The sequence below is a fragment of the Dipodomys spectabilis genome, unplaced genomic scaffold, assembly GCF_019054845.1.
Source record: "Dipodomys spectabilis isolate Male_0828 unplaced genomic scaffold, ASM1905484v1 ptg000783l, whole genome shotgun sequence".
NCBI classification, from domain to species: domain Eukaryota; kingdom Metazoa; phylum Chordata; class Mammalia; order Rodentia; family Heteromyidae; genus Dipodomys; species Dipodomys spectabilis.
Window position 1 is genome coordinate 3,279,983 of NW_024871460.1, and position 21,185 is coordinate 3,301,167.

Consider the following 21,185-nt stretch of genomic DNA (forward strand, 5'->3'; position numbering starts at 1 on the left):
AAAGAAACTGCCAGAATAAAATCAACATTCTGCAGACTTCCCAGTAAAAAAAACCAGCAGCAAAGGTTAGAACAGACAGCAAAGACAACCTGAAGCAGCTCTCTGAGGTTAAATGGTTATGCAAAGCTCTTAGTGCTGGCTACCTGCTTGGCCCAGGCTAGGGCTCAGTTTACTTTGCCAAAGTCTTGCCATAACCCAAGCTCTCACTGAAAACCCAGCTCTCAGCATTCCTGATCTCATTCCCATGAAATAATAACACACACACACACACACACACACACACACACACACACACACACACACACAGTCTCAGGATAGTGCCTCAGATGAAGGTTTGCACAGACTCCAGAGACATCACTAAAGCTAAGACCCAGCTGACATCACACTACTTTTCCTTTCCCTAGCCCCCTCTTCCTAGAAGCAAGAAGTCTGATGTCATCACAACCTATCAATCAGATAGGTGTGCTGGCACAGAGAAGAGAGAAAAGCACTGGCTCTGACATGCATTTTGAGCTACTTGTGGGTGATGTGGGGGAAGCATCTGTCTTTCACACTGTGGGCTTAAGGGTAAACTACGGTGGCTTTGAGGTGAGCCACTTGGCACAAGACTTAAGATGCAAAACAATTCCCTGTCCTGGAAAGAAACTTTCTCTCCTGCCCACAGCAAGTTGTTTACTGAATGAAGCTGTTTGAAGCAGAGAAAAACTAGAAATCATCCAAGCCCCCTCAGCTGGCTAAACTGCAGCTTAGGGTAAAGGGTGGGGGCTGGGAAGGTGGCGCAGTGGTAGAGCGCTTGCCTTGCATGCATGAGGCCCTGGGTTCGATTCCTCAGCACCACATAAGCAAAAAGAAAAAAGCCAGAAGTGGTGCTGTGGCTCAAGTGATAGAGCGCTAGCCTTGAGCTGAAGAGCTGAGGGACAGCGCCCAGGCCCAGAGTTCAGGCCCCATGACCGGACCCAAAAAAAAAAAACTAGGTAGACCAGACATAGTGATCTGTGCCTTTAATCTCAGCCACTCAGGAGGTAAAGATTGAGAGGATCAAGGTTCCAGGCCAGCTAGCCAGAAAGTTAGCTAAGACTTGATCTCAACCCATAACTGTGCATGACAGCAGCCTGTCATTTGGGCTATGAGGGAAGTATGGGTTGAAGACTCACCATCTGAGGGAATCATGGGCAAAAAACATGAGACCCTATCTGAGAAATGACTAAAGCCAAAGGGCTAAGAGTATGACTCAAGTGGTAAAGCACTTGCCTAGTAAACATGAGGCCCTGAGTTCAAACCCCAGTACCACCGAAAAACAAACATTAGATGACTGACTGGATCTCCAACACAGTAGGGAATGAATATAGATGACACCTGACACATGCACAAAACAATTCTCTGTATTTCTTGCAGTAATGTACACATATACAAAGCAAAACAACATGCCTGCCAGGTACTAACACTTACGGCTATAGGGGAAAGGACTATGACCCAAAGAGGTGGTGGCAAGAGGTGTTCATTTAGCTGTAAGATTTTTCACTTCTTTTCCTTTTAACTGGCATGTAATAACTGTACACATGCACAGACTACAGCTTACATTGTGTACTGATCCAAATTGAATCGCTAGCACATACCATCACCTCAGATATTTACCGTATATTTCGGATACAAAAAATTAAAAATCTTCCCTTCCAACTATTTTGAAATAGATAAAATACATTATCATTTAATTATCTTTGGTCACTCCATTATGAAATCGCCTACTAGAACTTCCTCCTATCTTAACTGACATCAACATCTTCCCACCCCTCCCACCTCTATTCTCCCCAGGCTCTCTAACCACCACCATTCAATTTTCAACTCCGTGAACTTGTTTAGAGTCCACAAATTAGTGAGATCATGAGGGACTTGTTTATCCTGTGCCTGGCTCATTTTACTTACCTTAATACCCTCCAGGCTCAAGCATGCCATCACAAAAGACAGATTTCATCCTTTTTTATGGCTGAATAGTATTCTGTTGTATAAAATACACCACATTTTGTTTATGCACCCTTCCAGTGTTGGATCCCATAGGCTGGTTGCATTCTAAGGGTAATAGCTGCACTGTGAGGGTTCCTTCACATTTAGGGGCTTGCCTCCCCTTCCCCTGCTAGCACTCTGCCCTAGAAGGAGGACCAGCATCCCGTGTCTGGAGACATACTTCTCTCCCTTCTCCCTGTGCATCTGTGTCACCTACTGATTGGCCCTACTTGGGTACTGATTTCTTTTGCTTACCTTCCTAGGAAATCACCGCCATCAAAGAAGCCTACCAAAGGCGTAAGTGACCTACGGCTCTGGCTTTGGGTAAAGTGAGTTCCATTGGAAATGCCTCTAGAATCTGAATTGTCCACTTTCCCTCTCCCTTTTCTTTCTCCCAAGTCTTTAACACGAGTCTTGAAGCAGATGTCAAAGATGACACAAGTGGAAACCTAAGGAGGATCCTGGTGTCCCTGCTACAGGTGAGAGTATGACCCCAGCCCCCATTATGATCCTAGGAAATGAGCCCTAGAGACAACATCTTCAATTGCCGAGTGATGTGGCGCAAGTGGTCGAGTGCTTGCTTTGCATGCTCAAGGCCCTGAGTTCCATTCACAGCACCACCACAAAAACAAAACGGTGCTCAGGACTCAGCAATCCTGACTCCATCCACCCAGCAACTGGGAAACTATCTGATTAAGATTTCTCTTCTCCTAACCATCTGCCCAGATGAGTCAATTAATGATGTCTTTGGTGAATGCACTTACTCATCAAGCAAAATGGTTTCATTTAGCCAAGGAGCACAATCTGGTATCCAATGGATAATCTACTCAGGTATACACAGACTGAACTCTGTGAGACACAGAGCAAGAAGCAGAGTATCTGAAACCAGTAGGGCCCTGTCCACCCCTAGCTGTGCACCTACATCAGGATTTAGCCTAAGTGGCAGTTCGTTGCCATGTGGCCCCATGCCCAACACACAGCATGGCTGTTTAGTTTCTACCAAGTCAGAGAGCATCTCTCTGATTTCTTCCACCTCTGATCTTCAAGAGCTCACACCTGATTGGATCACATCCACCAACAATACATCCCTTTGGACTTTATTCACCCGAGTAGGTACCTGAATTACATCCCCACAAGAATTACAGCCCACAAAAATCCCCCGGCTGCCATCTGGCCTCACATGAACACAGGAGTGACATCTTCATTGCTTTCGCTCACATTCAAGGCAAGGGGATTATTGGAGGATGTAGTGCACTAGGGGGTCATCTTAGAATTCTGCCTACCACCCAGGGTGTACAGTGGCCCTCCATAACTACCCATGACCAACTTTTGAGCTCTTTGGCACTAGGTCCCTTAGTGGTGAAATTAGATATTTTGAAAGGGAAGGCACTTGCTTCCCAATAGACTCATCCTAGGAGATGTTGCAGGCTGCTGTCCCTATCTGAGGTCAGTAATGGGTTTGTGAATAATGTTAAAAGTGGGAGATGGGGGGGGGGAGAGAAGGGAGAGAAGAAGAAAGGGAGGAAGGGAAGGTGGGAGGAAGAGAGGAGGAGAGAGAGAGGAGGAGGAGAAAATGGAAGAGAGGAAGAAAGAGACAGAAGGAGAGGGAGAGAGAGGCAGAGGGAGGGACAAACAGGAAGAGGGAGAGAGGAGAGAGAAGAAAGGAGAGGAGGGAATAAGGGAGGGGAAGGAAGAAGGGAGAGGAGAGAGGGGAGGACAGAGGGGAAAGGGCGTGAAAGACAGGGAGAGGAGGAGGAGAGGGAAGGGCAAGAGAGAGGGAAGGGGGAGGGAAGAGGGGCAAGAGAAGGGGAGGAGAGGAGAGGGAAAAGCAGGGGAAAGGAGAGGAAGGGAGAGGAGAGGAGAAATTCACCAAAGCTACACTGTTTGCTCATGCCCAAAAGATGGCAGCAAAGAGCAGGTCTTGAAGTTCAGCCAGGCTCTACAGCTTCAGGCCATCTCTGGAATCTCTGGGGTTTCCAGGACTTTGTTTTCTGTGGTAAGCAGGACCTCGAGCTAATAACAATGTCTTGACTCTTCTAGGCTAATCGGGATGAAGGAGACGAAGTGGACAAAGATCTGGCTGGACAGGATGCCAAAGATTTGTATGATGTAAGTGTGCACATGTGCCAGTCTCCACAGAGCCTTTTCTTTCCCATTTATTGGCATTGTTTTCAACAAATGTTTCTTTATTTCATACAAATGGAAGTTATTAGGAAAGAAGTATGACCTTTAAGAAATCACTAGAAGCTTAGATTTGTTGTAGGCCATCTAGAAAGACTTGTTCCCATTCTTCTATTCTGGGATTTAACCACCTCAGATCCATATGGGGGCACAAGAAGGTATGCATAATACAAATAAGTATGTGGGTATGTGTAATGTAAATGATTATGGGACTTGTGGGTTAGAAGCTTACTGTGCTTGGCCAATTCACTTGACTTCTTTCTACTCAGTGTCTGTTTTATAATTTCCTGTAAGGGAGGCCTGGTTAAATCAATATTCCATTTCTTCCCCAAATTAAAAAGGAAATCATTTCCCATTGTTTGCATCTGTTCTTCAAGGCAGGGGAAGGCCGCTGGGGCACTGATGAACTTGCCTTCAATGAAGTTCTTGCCAGGAGGAACTACAAGCAGTTACGAGCCACCTTCCAAGCCTATCAGATTGTAAGTAGTGCACCCCCAAAACTGTCTTGTTGCTGCCAAAGGAAGTCAAGACCTGGCATGTCAAGACCTGGCGATCACTTATATCAGTGGTTCTCAGTGGGGAGATGAGGTGCCAGAGGCTATAGACATGATACTGTGTACAAGGCAGCCTCAGAGTGAAGAACTGTCCACTTGGGAGATTGAGGCGGATGCCTGGTTTACAGCGAGGCTGGGGAATTGGGAAAGCATCATGTTTGAGAACAAAGTTGTGATCACAAGATTGATTGCTTGTCATCATCGACAAGTATTGAGATGTCTCCATCCTCTCTTGTGAAACAGGGACTCTAATAAGCAGTGCTGGCTCAGGCCTGTAATCCTAACTACTCAGGAGCCTGAGATCTGAGGATCATGGTTCAAAGCCAGCTAAGGCAGACAAATCCAAGAGACTCTTGTCTTCAATGAACCAACAGAAAAGCCAGAAATGGAAGAATGATTGAAGTGGTGAGAGGTCCTGAGTTCAAGTCAAGTAGAAGCACACACACAAAAGAATTAAATAAGATTAAGGTTTAGCGGTGTATCAGACAAACGATACATATCCAAATGTTTGCTCTTCTTTTTTCTAATTCCTGTTTATGATCAGTCTAGCAGTGTGTGGTACTCTAAAGACACGCGAGCTATTTTGCAAAGGTAGGCTCCTGAAAAGACGTGCATGTTATCTTTAGTCTCATGATCATTTTAAGCCAACCAAGTGAGTTAGCTACTTCAAAATACTTAATGGGAAGTTCTTCCCAAAAGGCAATCTACAATTTGACAACAAAAACAAAACGCGTAAGTGGTGTTACCAAGTATTTTCCTTTTCCGTGCTTACCTATTTTCGCAGGTGTTTCCACCTATTCAAAACACCTCTATGCCCTGTGTGTCTCATTTCAGTTTCACAGTCTTAACTCTCATGCAGGCGGTACAACTCCGGGGCTCACAGCTGCTGGACAAAGCAAGCCTGCCTGCCGAGTAGGGCGCCATCTGTAACTTATCAGGACCACACAGCAAGTCGGTAGCAGAAGTAGAGGAAAACTCCAAGACTCCCCAGCCCAAGCTCCTGCCTCGGCTGGAACCAGCCTGTCCTCACTCCAAATAGGCTTTGCTATGTGTTGCCAGTAGATGAAAAGACAAAGCTTTGGAATTCTATCATTATTGTACATAAGCCTCCAGGCCCTCTCCTTTCAAATCGTGCCCAGCATCACGATCAAAGGCAGCTGACCTGGGTCTGTGCCTGAAGTCCATGGCTTCAGAGCTGGAGGACTTCTCCATGACCCAGGTCCTCTTCCCACATGATGGGGGCCAAGGGAAGAAGTTTTAAAAATGGCTGTCATTGGGGATCACCATAGAAACACCACACGCACGCACACACGCACACACACACACACACACACACACACACACACACACAACACACACACACACATCCCTGCATGAATTAGTGATTACCTGCAAGGACACTCTCTCAGCCAATTAATTCAAAGTTAATCTTCAAGCAGCAACAGCATTGTCACTGGAAGAAACTGTTAAAAATGAGACTTCCTAGTTCTTTCCTTTGTCCCACTGAACCACATACCTTGGAGTTCAGCTCTTAACATCTATCAGGCTTAACAAGTCTTCTAGATGATTCTGATGCATGTGGAAGTTTGAGAAGTCAGCTCAAACTTTCTGTAGAACCTTGGGCAAGTTTTGTTTTTGTTTTTGTTTGGTTGTTGTCATTGTTGCTGCTGCATGATTTATAAATTGTTATTGTAAAGGTGATATATAGGGGGGGTTAATGAATACATTTTGTTTTGAATAGTGTCACCTCTTCCCTCATTTTCTCCAGGTTTTCCTTTCTGACCCCTCCTCTTCCTTATAAGTCATATAGTTCATTTTCAACATAGTGTCTAGTGAGTATCACTGCTACATTTTCACCCTTAGCCTGGGCAGGTTTTCAAGGATCCTGTGCCTCAGCTTCCCAATTGTACCACTGGGCTCATACTACCTACTTGAATAGATTATTAGAATTAAATGAATTAACAGAAGTTAGCACTTACCTGGTATTCAGTAGGCACCCAATAAATATTAGTTACTGTTAATAATTTCCCTACATCAATCAACAAGTGCCAACAATCAGAGCAAATGGTATATATGGACAATTAGGTAATGTACATGTCGTTGATTAAGAGAATTAGCTCTAAAATGCTACCTATTGGACTGTTCTAAAAGCCTTGCTCAATTATTACTTATATTGATCTTCATTGTTGACGTAAAAAAAAAAGTTTACCCTTTTCAGTAAGCTATGGATGGTCTCTGATCAAATGGACAAAGACACAAGCAAGCTTGAGACTCTACATCTACACTAGGCTGCCCTAGTGTAGGGTTGAACTTTCATTTTTAGTCCTCTTGGCTTTAAGGTTTTACCCTTTATTTGGCTTCCAGTCCAAGCAACAGAGCCTCTCCAAAGTGCCACTTCTTGAAAGATTATGGCAGTCTCAAAGTTTACCACGCATGAAAACGTAGCAGGGCTCTGTAAACAGTATGTGCCTTACCCGCAGCCCAGTCTTGCTGTCTTCGCATTGGCTCCTCAGGACTTGGCTCCTCCCCTATGTGTGTCTCTAAGCTCATACAAGAGTTCTGGCCCTTTCACCGCTTGGAAAGCCAGCTGCATAGGGCACACTGTCAATGAAGGAACCGATCTTAAAAGAAAAGCAAGTCACCCTCATTTTTCTAGCCATTTCCCTATGAGCATTGCCACCCATTTAACCAGTCTTTGAGACTAGTTTAGAATCCATTTGAATAGTGTGGCTTTGTCCTGAGATCTGTAAACATGGTTCCATTCAAAGAGCTCAATGAGAATTAAGTGTTCCAGTAACTAAACTGAAAAGTTCTTGGAGAATGGCAATAGTTTGGGCCAGGCTATTGTTTTTAGACCACAGTCCATGAATTCTATGGGGAGCTTAGATAGCTACTGGAAAGGAGTGGGGCAGGACAAAAAAAAAGGCACTGTTATCTCTTTGTATTGTGTGAATAGAGCCCCCTGGAGGTGTGCACAGAAAAGCTCTGAGAGGCTAGAATATGGCTCTGATGCCTAGAGCTACTGTAAGAAATCCATCTCTTCAGACAGCTCTGCTTGTCAGTCTTTGTCTGTTTTGTAGGCTGGAAGTCTACAGAAAATTGCAAACTAGCTTTTATCCCAATATTAACAATAGAAACAAAGTGGTTTCATGGGAGGATTTTTCTAGTAAACACAGACATCCTCGTGAAATACAATCTCAGCCTGTAGAACAAGGGCCCTGTTTCTGGGGAAGTGATACCTGTCTCTTCCAAAAATACAAACTCCTACATCAAACCACAGAAAGGCGGGGGCAGCTAAGGACAACACAGGACTGTAGGCCTCCTTCCCCTTCTAATCTGGTTTGCATGGCTGCACAAAAACACCTCTGGACACATGTGGACAAAAGGCTAAGGATAGAGCAGCAGGTCCCTCTCCCCCTACATACACGGTGCTTACATCACAAAAAGCATGCTATTTACCTGTGTTTTTAAACTTTAAAAAAAAGATAAATTCCACTGGCATGCGTGCAAATGTCCAGGTTTTTTTTTACTTTTAAATTTTATCTTTAAGTAGTTGCACAAAGGAGTTGCCACTTAAAGCAGTGTATGAATATAATGCATCTTGATCTATGCTACCCCTTTCAACATTCTCACCCATTCCCTCCCTCTTCTTAATTTTTGTAAAATATACATTTAATTCTTTTTTAAATGTTATTTTATTGTAAAGCTAATGTACAGAAGGGTTACAGTTACTCAAGTAAGGTACATTTCTTGTTGAATATTGTTACCCACTCCATTGTTGCTCTCCCACTATCCCTTCCCAATTTTTTTTGATCAGTCATGGGGCTTGAACTCTGGGCCTGAGCATTGTCTCTGTGCTCTTCAGCTCAAGGCGAGTGCTCTACCACTTGAGCCACAGCACCACTTCCACATTTAATTCTTGACTGCATTCTCCACCTCTTCTCCTCTTGTCCCAGTTATTTATAGGCTTCATTTGTGTCCTATCCTCAAACAATCATTTCTAAGAAAGGGGCACACAGTGCTCAATCTTGACAGAATATTTTTTTCTCTATTTGCCTGCCCCGAGTTTAGCCCAAGCAGTATTTGTGTTAAGGATAGTCACAATTTACTGAAACTTTAGTTTCTGTAAATATTTGGAAAGAAACCTAATGTGTAATGCTGTGCAGAGCGATGTGTAAGCCGGTGGTGAATATCAGATTATTCACCATCACTTCAGAGTGAAGGAAAGAGGTATTTTGATGTGGTCAGCTCTTGGCTTCCAGCCCTTACCCACTCTACCAGAAACATCAGATCAAGTCCTTATCAGGGACTTCACTGCCTTCTACTCACTTCAGGCCAGCTCTCAGTGTCACAGTGCCTTCCTTGTCTCAAAACAAGGAAGACAAGAGAAGCAAAGAGCAGATGACTAACTACAGCCTCCTGAGAATGTGGAATGGAAGCCATGAAAAACACTTTGGAAACTAAGATGCTTTTATTGCTGGCGTGTATATTCATTGTTCCTCTACTCCCTCAATTAACAGATGAGGAAATTGAAACCCAGAGAATGCCATTAATTGGCACCAGTTCCATTGGGGGTCAACTTAGAACAACTGAGAATTAAACTAGCAATTAAGAATTAAAATGGCAACCACCAGTTCCTTATAGCCATAGCACTGACTGAAAGAATTAAACACTTTTTCTAAAGGAACAACCATGAGAACATCAAGGTCCAAAGCAAATCCTAGAGTAATGGCTAAACTTTGCTTGTCTCTCCAGCTCATCGGCAAAGACATGGAAGAAGCCATTGAAGAAGAGACATCGGGAGACCTGCAGAAGGCCTATTTAACTCTTGGTAAAATTAGGGGAGAGTGTCTGTGGTAGTTTCAGCTCCCTGGGACCATGCTCAGAGATGAAGCCCTGTCACAGAAGATTGTCAGAAAGTACTTTAGTATAAACACTTCTAACCACAGCAGGCAGGGAGACAGTGGGTGTGATATAGTTTTTCTTGCCCCAGGAGCTCTGAAACTGGGATGTCCAAAGGTGAGCAAAAGACTGCATCCTTGCATCCCATATTGACCAGGCATGTGTGCTAGCTGCCCACTAGCAACTGTGAGCAGCCAGTGGTCCTGCTGGAAAGAAGATTCTTGAGGAAGGATCCAGATATGAGCACTTAGCAAGCAATCCTGATAATGAGTGACTAAATCCTGAAGCAGGTGTCTGGGTGATGCATCCCAGTGCCGCTATTACCCCACTAAGATTGTGAATCACTGAGTGCAACTGTCAATAACCTGGGCCCATTGCCTAGCTTGGGTGTCAGTATAGAGTTCATATGGCACAGCCCTACAGTACCCACATTTAGGACCCCTAACAAACTTGGCGCATGCCTGATGGCCAGAGGGTTTCCTTTCCCATTAGATTCTCTTCAATATTTGCCAAGAATGAGATCTGTTTAGAAAAGGAAGGGAGAGAGACTAAATCTTGGCCATGCCAAGTGAACCCTTGAACCCTCTCTCCAGGTGTTGCCCAAAGGCAGGAAATAGCAGAGAGATGGGCATTGGGCCATGTCTGGCAAGCTGACTCTTTTTCTGCAAACCCTGGAAGGAAGGCATTGTCCATTGTGGGTGCTGAGGGCACCATCCCAAATGGCACAAGAATGGGGAGACACATCCCCAACTGAATAAGCAGCCTGGGAAGTTAAAATATGTGTGTCGGTTGCCAAATTCTTCCATTTCTTGGTGAGCCACCAGCACCCAGCACAACTTGATATTTTTTCCATCCACCTTCATTTTGCATTCAAGTTATGTACAGAGGCCTGCACATCCCGGGCATTACTTGTGACCCCCTTGGGCCCACATGAGTCTCACTATGGGTGATATACTCAGGGCTTCAGAGAGGGAGAACTCTCATCAAGGCCTACCTCTGAGGCTCCAAATCCTTGCTGCATTCAACATTCCAAAAACCAGGAAGATCCTAGAGCAGAGTAGGAAGATGGTGATCCTGCCATTTGATGATTTACCATTTGTTTAGCACCTGTCTGGCCCAGAGGTTATGTAGGAATAGGATCACAGGCAAGTAAGACCAAGTTCTTGCTCTTACAGTTAATGTTTCCAAAGGACACACACACACACACACACACACACAGATTAGACTACAGTGAAGAAAATAACAATAGAGCAAGGAGGCTATTAAGGAAGGAAAAAGCTAAGTGCTAGAGCTAGACATGGTGAACTACAGAAGATGGTAGACTCATGGTACCCAAAGTAAAATTAGAAAAGCCCCTCAAGATAATCCTTACCAATAACAAAATATGATTTTACAACTGTATTTTCTAGACATTTATCTTTTCATTCCCATTAACCTCATAATTTTACCAGTTACTTTCACAATAAGCTATCACTAAGTTACCACACAGCTAACATCTACAAGGAAAGGCTGAGACTGAACAAATTCTACCATGAGCAGCACTTCTCACTTAATGAGGTGCATGGAGCACCTGCTTCAAAATCTTCTGTTTACAACAGTTTCCTGAGCCCCGCCTCCAGATTTCTCCTGGAGAAACTAGGAATGGAATGGAGCCCAGGAAACTATACTTTTACAAGCTCCCCAAAGATGATCCTGTGCTCCCTGAAGTTTGAGAACCCCAATCTTTTGAAGGCAAGGAGGAAGGAGATAGAACATGCAATGATTACCCCTAGCTTCTACTCACCATATCTTCATATCTCCCCTAGCTATTTCTACCCTACTGTTGACAGATTCCTGCTGCTGCAACTACAGAGGTTGTGCCCAGGCAGAGATCAGCAACAGTAGAAAAGTGGAGAGCTTTTTCTTCAGGAAGAAGGAGTATCAGGAAAATCATATATAACGAACACGTTGACTTTGAGCAATGATTCTGGCATCAATTGGTGCTGCCTGGGGCAGGAAATCTTTATAGATGTCAAATAGTCTGGGGACTACAATAAGGCTCAAATATTCCTCCAAGTAGCACACATGGCCACCTCCAAAAGTTAGGAATTTGGGGATTGTTCTCAGGATAAAAAGATCAGAGGGCTTGTTGAGGTGGGTAATCCCAGCTACTCAAGAGGAAGAGGTAGGTGGATCTCTGTCTAAGACTGGCATAGGAAAAGCCTAAAACCCTATATGAGAAACAAACTAAAAATGTAAGTGATAGAGCACAGCACAAGGCCCTCCACACAATTCCTAACACTTCCAGAGAAACAGAAAAAGACACACACACACACACACACACACACACACACAGACCAGACACAGATGTGGGCTTTTTCACTAAAACGCTAGTGGCTGCTATGTGGCCTATGAAAGAATTAGTCTGACCCTCCTGCCTCCTCTTCTTTGCTTAGAAGCTTCCATCACACAGACAATTACCTAGAGAAAGACAAAAGAAAAAGGAATCCTGTTGCAGGCCATACTAAGTTTGCACATTCCATACTTAGGTTGGATGTATTACTTATTAATCCCTAACAACAACAAAAAATGGCAACCATTTGAATGAAAGAGTAAATGATCGACTCCTCTTAAGCCTTAGTCATGGTGGGTATATATGAGCCCAGTTCCTAAGTAGAAACAAGGCCCTGTTCGTTTGTGGCTAGAGCAAATCTAGAGGGCAAGGGGAATCTGATCCAAGGAATCTTCCAGAGTATATTCCACAACAGTGTGAAGTCAGCTCCTTCCAAACTTCTGCTGTATAAATCCATCCACTCCCATGGTAGTCAGGTGACGCTCTGGTCCCTGTGGGCCTTTGGAGGGGTCATGTGTTACTCATCAAACCATGAAGACTTCACATTTCCCTTTTTGTTTTTAAATCCTGCCCAGTGAGATCTGCCCAGGACCTGCAGGGCTATTTTGCTGACTGTCTGTACAAGTCTATGAAGGGTATGGGGACCGATGAGGAGACATTGATCCGCATCATTGTGACCAGGGCTGAGGTAAGACACATTGGACTTCGAAGTGGTGGCCAACATCTCTTGTTTTCTACTACGGATGTCACTGACACGTAGGTTTTGTGGAAGGCCTCTTGACAGAAAAAGTAAAACACAGAGAGACCCTTTCTTTGCCTTCCCTACAGATTCCCAGAATTTGTAGAAGACCTTGACCTCTGCTTCAACCTATCTTTCTTTAAGAAAAATACAATAACGCTAGTGGTTGCTATGCTTGGAGAAGTGATTGCACTGTGCCGAGGGGACCTTGTGGAGAGTTCAGGGGGAGTTCTGGAGCTCCATTTCAGGAGAAACCAGAGATGCTGGTAGAGGTGGCCTGGCATCAGAGGCCAAGGAGCAAATGCTTCCTCATTCCTGAGCAATGCTTTTATTTAATCGAACACACCTTACATGGTTTCATCCAAGATGCACATCAGCATAACAGAATGAGCCTCCACCTTCTTTTATCATTATCCCTCCCCCCTCCCAGGAGCCTGCAGACACACTAATTGTCACACACCCACCAAAGAAAGAGTTCTTAATACCATAGATTATACCACATAGCTAGTTATGTGCTTTGTGAATGTCAACACTTGGTACATTAAAAGATTGAATATTTTTGCCTCCTCAAAACAAATTTTCACCCCTTCACAGAGGAGAAAGTATGTCTAAGGAAGGGGGACAAAAATTAACATGGTGCTGGTGGCTCATGCTTGTATTCCCTAACTACTTAGAAGTCTGAGATCTGAGGATTGCAGTTCAAAGCCAGCGTGGGCAGGAAAGTCTATGAGACTCTTATCTCCAATTACCAACCAAATGGCCAGAAATAGAGCTGTCGTTCTAATGGTTAATGTGCCAACTTTGAGAAAAAAAAAAAATCTAAGCGTCTAAGCCCTGAGTTCAAGCCCCAGGACTGGCACAAAAAATAAAGAAAAGAAAAATGACAAGCTGAACGTTTGAACCCAGCTAATATTGGGGGACATAGGGCCACCTACAGAAGGAAACACAAAAGAGAGGGGAAATGGCGCGTCATCTGCAGTAGGAAAAGATTTAGAGACTGAAGTGGAAGGAACATTGGCTGGGAGGGGCACCAACCCACATTCTGATCCTTGCCTTCTGACAAACACATCTGACATTGCTTTAAAATAGAACCTCGCAGCAAGACAGTTCTTTCATTTTTAGTTCTATTCCTGGAATTCCCTCTCCTCCCCCTCCCCCTCCTCCTCCTCCTCCCTCCCCTCCTCCTCCTCCCCCTCCTCCTCCTCCTTCCTCTCCCCCTCCTCCTCCCTCCCCTCCTCCTCCTCCCCCTCCTCCTCCTCCTTCCTCTCCCCCTCCTCCTCCTCCTTCCTCTCCCCCTCTTCCCTCTCCTCCTCCTCCTCCTCCCCCTCCCCCTCCCCCTCCTCCTCCTCCCCTCCTCCTCCTCCCCCTCCTCCTCCTCCTCCCCCTCCCCCTCCTCCTCCTCCTCCCTCCCCTCCTTCCTCTCCCCCTCCTCCTCCCCCTCCTTCTCCTCCCCCTCCCCCTCCTCCTCCTCCTCCCTCCCCTCCTTCCTCTCCCCCTCCTCCTCCCCCTCCTTCTCCTCCTCCCTCCCCTCCTCCCCCTCCCCCTCCTTCTCCTCCTCCCCCTCCCCCTCCTCCTTCTCCCCCTCCTCCTCCTCCTTCCTCTCCCCCTCCTCCTCCCTCCCCTCCTCCTCCTCCCCCTCCTCCTCCTCCTTCCTCTCCCCCTCCTCCTCCTCCTTCCTCTCCCCCTCTTCCCTCTCCTCCTCCTCCTCCTCCCCCTCCCCCTCCTCCTCCTCCTCCCTCTCCTCCTCCTCCTCCCCCTCCTCCTCCTCCTTCCTCTCCCCCTCCTCCTCCCTCCCCTCCTCCTCCTCCCCCTCCTCCTCCTCCTTCCTCTCCCCCTCCTCCTCCCCCTCCTCCTCCTCCTTCCTCTCCCCCTCCTCCTCCTCCTTCCTCTCCCCCTCCTCCTCCTCCTCCCCCTCCCCCTCCTCCTCCCCCTCCTCCTCCTCCTCCCCCTCCTCCTCCTCCTTCCTCTCCCCCTCCTCCTCCCTCCCCTCCTCCTCCTCCCTCTCCCCCTCCCCCTCCTCCTCCCCCTCCCCCTCCTCCTCCCCCTCCCCCTCCCCCTCCAATTCATCTCTCTCCCTTACTCTCAAAGCCTATTTCTCTCTCTCCTCCCTGGCCCTCTCACCTATCCCAGCAGCCTCTCTGCTGCTCTCCTGAAATTCTCTCACTGTTCACTGTTACTCCCTGCTCTGAATTTCTGTCCTCTTTCTCTCTAGATATTTGCCTTCTCTGGCTCTCTGAACAAACAACCTCTCAGCCCAAATCGCCAATCAGTAGGTCTTGAGGGACTCAGTGTTCCAAAGACCCTCCCACCTCAGTAGATCAGATCTATCCAGCGGGCTTGACAGAGTTCCCTGTTTGTACCAGCTGACCTCATCCCCCCTCCCCCCCCCCCCAACACGTGAACAACTTCCTTACAATATGGCATCCCTTAGTCCCACTAAGCCACACATACTAGAACAAGAGACCCACATCTTGCTCCTTCCCTAGCACTGGACAAGATGGCAGACCCTACCACCTGCTTTTAGCAGTCACTCGCCACTTCATTCTGCCACTCTTCCACCTCGACCTTCCCCTCCCCCTGTCTGTCTCTGTCTCTCTGTCTCTGTCTCTGTCCTTTCCTCTCTTTCCTCCTCCACCTCTAACTGACACTGCAGAAGAAAGAGCCAGATACCTGAGCCCCCAATTTTTTGAACTTGAAGTACAATGTAGGGTCTAAACAAAAATTCCAAAAAAAAAGGAAGAAAGAGAAGAAAGGCAGAAAAATGAAATGAATGCAAACTCTTTGCTTCTTTTACAAGATTCATTTTGTTCAGTCTGAAATTACATCTTTTCTGGTGCCAAGTGTAATCACCCTCCCTCACAAATAATCTTTTCATCTGTTTTTCCAACCCCACCACTAGCACCTAGATTTTTAAGCTTCTAAAGCATTAGATTAAAAAAAGAATTAGATTCAAAATAAAACTTACAACTGAGTAATGATTTTGTTGATTAGAACTAATATTCTTGCTGATCGGGGTTCAAAGGAAAAACATTCTGACTTTCATAGGAATAACGTTCTTAATCTTCTCCCAAGGATTAGTAAGCTATGGCTTGTACATAGTCCTGTTATCCAAGAATGACTCATTTTAAAATAACTATTAAAAACTCATATGAAAACTAATATTTTGTAGCACATACAAATCATATGAATTTAAGTTTCTGTAAGTAGAGTTTTGGTGGAATACACACATACACACACACACATTTTTCCATCCACAAGAGAATGAGCTTGTATTTCTTTTCTTCATCCACACAATGAGGCGATGCTAACCCTGCCTCCAAGGGCCATTAAAGGAATACCTGTGTGAATAAGCACAACAGTTTGGGCAAGCACGGATGCCGTCCAATGTGAACACAAGATCCATGCTGTTGTCATCTTCCTTACAGGTGGACCTGCAAGGCATAAAAGCCAAGTTCCAGGAGAAGTATCAGAAGTCTCTCTCTGACATGGTTCACGCAGATACTTCTGGAGATTTCCAGAAACTGCTGGTGGCCCTCTTACACTGAGCTAAGCCAGAGCAACAGGAGCACAGAAAGAAGCCACCTTCATCAAGAGCACAATCAGAACCAAACATACAAATGGCACTCTAGCGTGAAAACCCTTGGAATCCTGGTTTATTTTTGTTGCAGCTTAAGTGCTACAGAAAGGCCAGATTGTTAAAGTTGCAGGCAGCAACTTCAAGATGCTTGAGCAGCTCACCTTGAATGCTGGCTTAGCAAGAACCTGCACTGCCCTTTCAACCTTCCTTTAGCATGGTAATTGAATGCTTTCTAGGCACAAAGGAAGTTGTGCTTAGATAGAGCACAATGCATTTGTAATAAATCTATGCATTTGTAACCAATATGAATTGCCTAAGGGTAAGTGTGATCCTGGTAATGTTTAAGTGATTAAGGTACAGGGAAGACAAAATAAACCTGTTGGCTAACTTTTCTTCTGTGTGTTCAATTTCAAGGCATCAATGTCAATTAAAGTTGTGGATTATGCCCCTATCAGCTGCTTCACAAAACTGGCTTCGTTAGTTTAGGTTCTCACCTAGGAAATATAGGACTTTTGAAATTCAAATGCACTTGGAGAATGTGAACTGGTATATTTATGACCAATCACCAAAAACGGTAATCAAAGCTGGCAGCAAAGAGTCAACTTGCCCGGCTGAATGTAACTAGAGGTAAAATTTGCTAACTGCTGCCTGGTTTCATTGAGCTTTCTTGTATAGACATTTGACTTACTTGAGTCTTCATCTGATCTTCAAATACAATTAGTCTGAGCAAAGTGCCAATAAGATCAAGATCAATGCTTTTACTTCAAGTGCATTGGTTCTGCACGAATAGAATCTCTATTCCAAGACAATGGTTTCTTAGTCACATGGAGCTACACATAGAAGGATGAGTTAAAAGAACCTTGACAAATTGGTTCAGTAATCATAGCTATCTTTAAAAAAAACTTTTTATTGTTATTTAGAGGTGATATACAGAGGGGTTAAAGTTACTTAAGTCAGGTAAAGAGTGCATTTCTTTTTGGTGAATGTTATCTCTTCCCTCACTCTCTCTCAGTTTCCCATTCCTGCCCACGAACTGTATAGTTCCCTTTCAACATAGTATCTAGTGAGTACCACCACAGCATTTGCTCACCCTTTGTCCCTCCATTTCTGCGCCTCCCAATACTCTCCAGAGAAAGACAAATGAACAAACGAGACAAAATAGAAGAAGAACCACAAGACAAAAAGAAAAGAAAAACCACAACAAAGACGAGAATTTCTTGTTCATAGCTATTTTTATTGCAGGAGTATTTTTAGATGATACTGCTAAGTAGAATAATTTTATACTTAATATTCCCATAGCTCTATGAAGTTATCAGTTGGAGAAAACTGAGACATTGAGTAACCTGCCTAAATTCTTTTTTTTTCTTTTTTAATGTGTTTTTATTGTAAAAATACTGTACAGAAAGATTACAGTTCCTAAATTCTTTTATAGACACACTCCAGTAACCTACTTCTTTCCCCTAGTCCCTATTTCCTAATAGCCCATTCTGCTGTGAACTGATAACTGGCTAACCTATTAATGAGGTTAGCACTCATGATCCAGTCACTTCTCAACGATGCCACCAACTGGCATCTAAGCCTTCAATATATGAGCCTTTGGGTCCATCTTGTATCCAAACCTAACCGAGTACATGAAGGGCTACCCATGTGCAAGAAGAGGGAGCAGAGAGCTCTGCCTACAGGAATCTGTAGAGTGTGTCACATCAATGCCTTTACACCGAGTTTTAAACAATGCCTAGAAGCTCTTCAGGGAAATAAAGGCCTGGAAACAACAAAGGGCAGAATGTGCTCAGAATGAGATAAAGGCTCCACCATCTCTACCTGGCCACACTAGCGGGCAAGCTTCTAATACATGAGCTGTTGTGGGCCAAGCCACACCATGTCCACACTCAGAGACTTTCATTTGTCTTTTGAAATTATTTATGATCTGTCCTATTTTCTTTGTGGATGGTAGAATTTGTACCTAGAAAGAGCAGGCCTTTGTTGAATGGTCTTCGGACTTCAGCTCCCAGGTACCCAAGAAATTGACCTTTGGCTTAAAGAGAATGCTTCATGGATTTTTATTTTAACACTAAACCAACAATACTGGTGTCTTCTGTTCCTACAACCACCAACATGCCAGTGAGTTCACAATGTATTCAGTAACAATGATCCCATGCAAGGGAAAAGGGAAAGAGAATCTGAGAAATATGAGTGTGAACTGGAGAAACCAAGGAAGCCAGTGGGACTGGAGCCAGTCCCCGGAGGGTGCATGATGGACAGGCCTCTTCCCCACCAAACATACCCATGGTTGGGAGGGATCATCTGTCCTGTGAGAAAAGTTACTTATTGGCACTGGCTGCTTCCTCAGTAGTGTGTTGACCATCCTCAGCCTCCTAAGAATGAGTTTGTGGAGTTCCTGTTAATGAATTTTCTTGGTCCTTAGAAAGTGGAATCATGGGATTGTTTAGAACAAGGACAGTTCAGGACAAAAGAAACCTGAGGCAATGTTAGACTCTGTGCTAGAAGACAAAAAAGCTCTAGTTGTGAACTATTCCTCCCTGTGAATAATGTCAACCAGGTTAATATGACTCACAGACCAAAGTGGACGACACTAATTGTCTGAACTTTGAACCCAACCCAAGAATTATTTTCTTTTTTTATTGCCCTGAAAGCAAAATCAAAGTTGTTGTTTTTAAAATTCTACTGAACCAGTTCAAATTAGAACCAGTCTTTGGAAAATGTTGAGCCAAGAGAAAAGAATCAGAAAATCATTTCCATACAAGTATCCTATTCATTTCAAGTGCTGGCACACACAAACATGTACCATATATCTGGATTTGTATCAGCAGAACTTCTCTGGATTGAATCTCATCGATTTCCCAGATTAACCAGCATTCCCTTGCTTCTCCTGCAAAGCCTGTTGGGTCTCAGATTGGGACTAGGAAGGAGTTTCCCTCTCTTCTGGTGGATCATACACTTAGCAGGTTGTGTTTGCAACCGTCATAAAGTGAGCCTTCAATAAGCAGAGAAACTGTAAGTACAAACAACTATGTTTCTGTGAAAGCCAAATTGAATGCTTTGGAAATACTAGAGAAAATTGGGTTGCATTTAGGAAAAGAAGAAGAATGTTCATTTGTAACTTCCTCTTCAAGAAAAGTTCTCATTAAATTGCTGTTCATTTACATATAAAAGTTAAATTTAATGATGGTTGATTTATTTCAATGATGCTGTGCTTCAGGGTTGGCCTACTACATGGGTCAGATAGGAGAGTTTCTATTGGGATCACTTTTCTTCTTCCTTCCAAAACACTATTTTATTCTATGATTGCCACTCAGGTTTCTCTTCCGTTCAAAGGCTTGCATGGTTCTGGTTTTGCCTCCCATTTCCTTCTATCCTAGCTCTCACTGGGATGAATAAAAACAGAGGCCAAAACTGAAAAAGGCCCCACTGCTCTGCCACTGGCTGTTCCCTTGAGCTTGACCTTCTGAGATGTAACTTCCTCATCCATAAATGGGGAGGATAACATTCTAGAACTCCCTAACTTAAGAATCCAAAGCAAAAGGGTCTTCAGAGATGAAATTGATAATATTTAGGGGGTAAAGAGGGCAACTCACTCAGCTACCAACTGGTGATTTTAGGAGCCACTTACATAAGATTGTGAGCTTACCAGTAAGATCAACCCAATTTATGGGCAGGAAGATAGTCTAGCCTTACCTTGTAGGATTCTTGTGTAGACTAAGTGAGGAAAAAGTCCTGGGAGCACAGATGTGAACACAGGCCAAGAGTTTGCTATGCATTAGTATTCTGGAATTACCTGATCTTGGTGTATTAGGAACTGGGCCCAAGGAGCCATGAGACCAAAGAAAGAGAAGTAGACAAATCTAGGATTGCACAGGGTACAATTGATTGCTCCTGAACAGCATCAAGACCAGTGGATCATCAATTTGGGTTAGAAAGAGGGACCTTCATCCTGGCTAAAATTGACCTTGTTTATCTTAAGGCAACATTGACAATTTAGGCATATCCTTGGAGAAAGGGTCCTGTTGTAATGCTCTACCCATGACCATAATGGTTTTATCTATAGTTTGTTGGGAAACTATGCATGGAAAATGAAACCCCAGCTAGTGTTACTCAGGAGGTAATCATGACAGGATTCAAGATGGCTTCACTCATGTCAATCTGAATCCATTCAGTCAGCTATTCTGTAGTTTGATCAAGTTACCCATTCCTCTGTGCTTGGTGGTCAACCCTGAAATGGGATCATGAACCTATCTACTGTCTGAAGGGGAAAACCGTAAGGTGAGGATGTGAGATAGATTTAGATCCCCGCTTTTTCCCTCCTGGACTGAAATGAGAGACCAGATTGGCCTAGCCCACCTCCAGTCACCTCCTCCCTCACGGCTATTTTCCACTTCACATTCCTTGGCCTATCTGTGCACCTGGCCTCCAAAGAAGGGTTTGCCACTCTCTGATCTCAAGCCATTATGAGAAAGAGCTGCACAGTCAACATCCCACATTAAACATGCCTAACACCAAACTCTTGATTCCCCCCTACACACACCCACAAAACCAGTTTCTCCCCCTGCCTTCCCAATCTCAGTCATCCCCATCATCTACCCAGGTGCTTAGATCAGTAATTAGGAATCATCTTTGACTCTTCTCTTCCCTCAGTCTCCAATGACCATGTATCCATTCTTCCAAACATCTTATGGTTTCTGTGTTTCGTCTCCTCCAGAGTAGTTGTAATCATAGAGATGATCCCTGTCCTTTGGAGACGTCTTAAAGCCAGTGTACCCCCCACAGGAGCTTTATAACTGGGCTCTCTGCTTCTCCATGTACTTTGACTTACTCTCCCTCTGGAATGGCTACTCTCCCCTTACTCACCAGGCACCAGAATCCTGGGCTTTTTCCTGCTAC

At 44.5% G+C, this 21,185-nt stretch overlaps 1 protein-coding gene across 1 annotated transcript in view; it reads left to right on the top strand.

Moving 5' to 3' along the window:
- The window catches only part of Anxa13 (annexin A13), a 48,840-nt gene extending 32,230 nt beyond the window's left edge, over positions 1–16,610 (top strand). Inside the window, exons 5-11 of the mRNA XM_042673114.1 lie at positions 2,265–2,298; positions 2,401–2,480; positions 4,042–4,110; positions 4,560–4,661; positions 9,492–9,567; positions 12,546–12,658; positions 16,135–16,610. Coding sequence (XP_042529048.1) covers positions 2,265–2,298; positions 2,401–2,480; positions 4,042–4,110; positions 4,560–4,661; positions 9,492–9,567; positions 12,546–12,658; positions 16,135–16,254 — 594 coding nt within the window. The 3' untranslated portion in view covers positions 16,255–16,610. The remainder of the gene's footprint in view (positions 1–2,264; positions 2,299–2,400; positions 2,481–4,041; positions 4,111–4,559; positions 4,662–9,491; positions 9,568–12,545; positions 12,659–16,134) is intronic.
- The last annotated feature ends 4,575 nt before the right edge of the window (positions 16,611–21,185 follow it).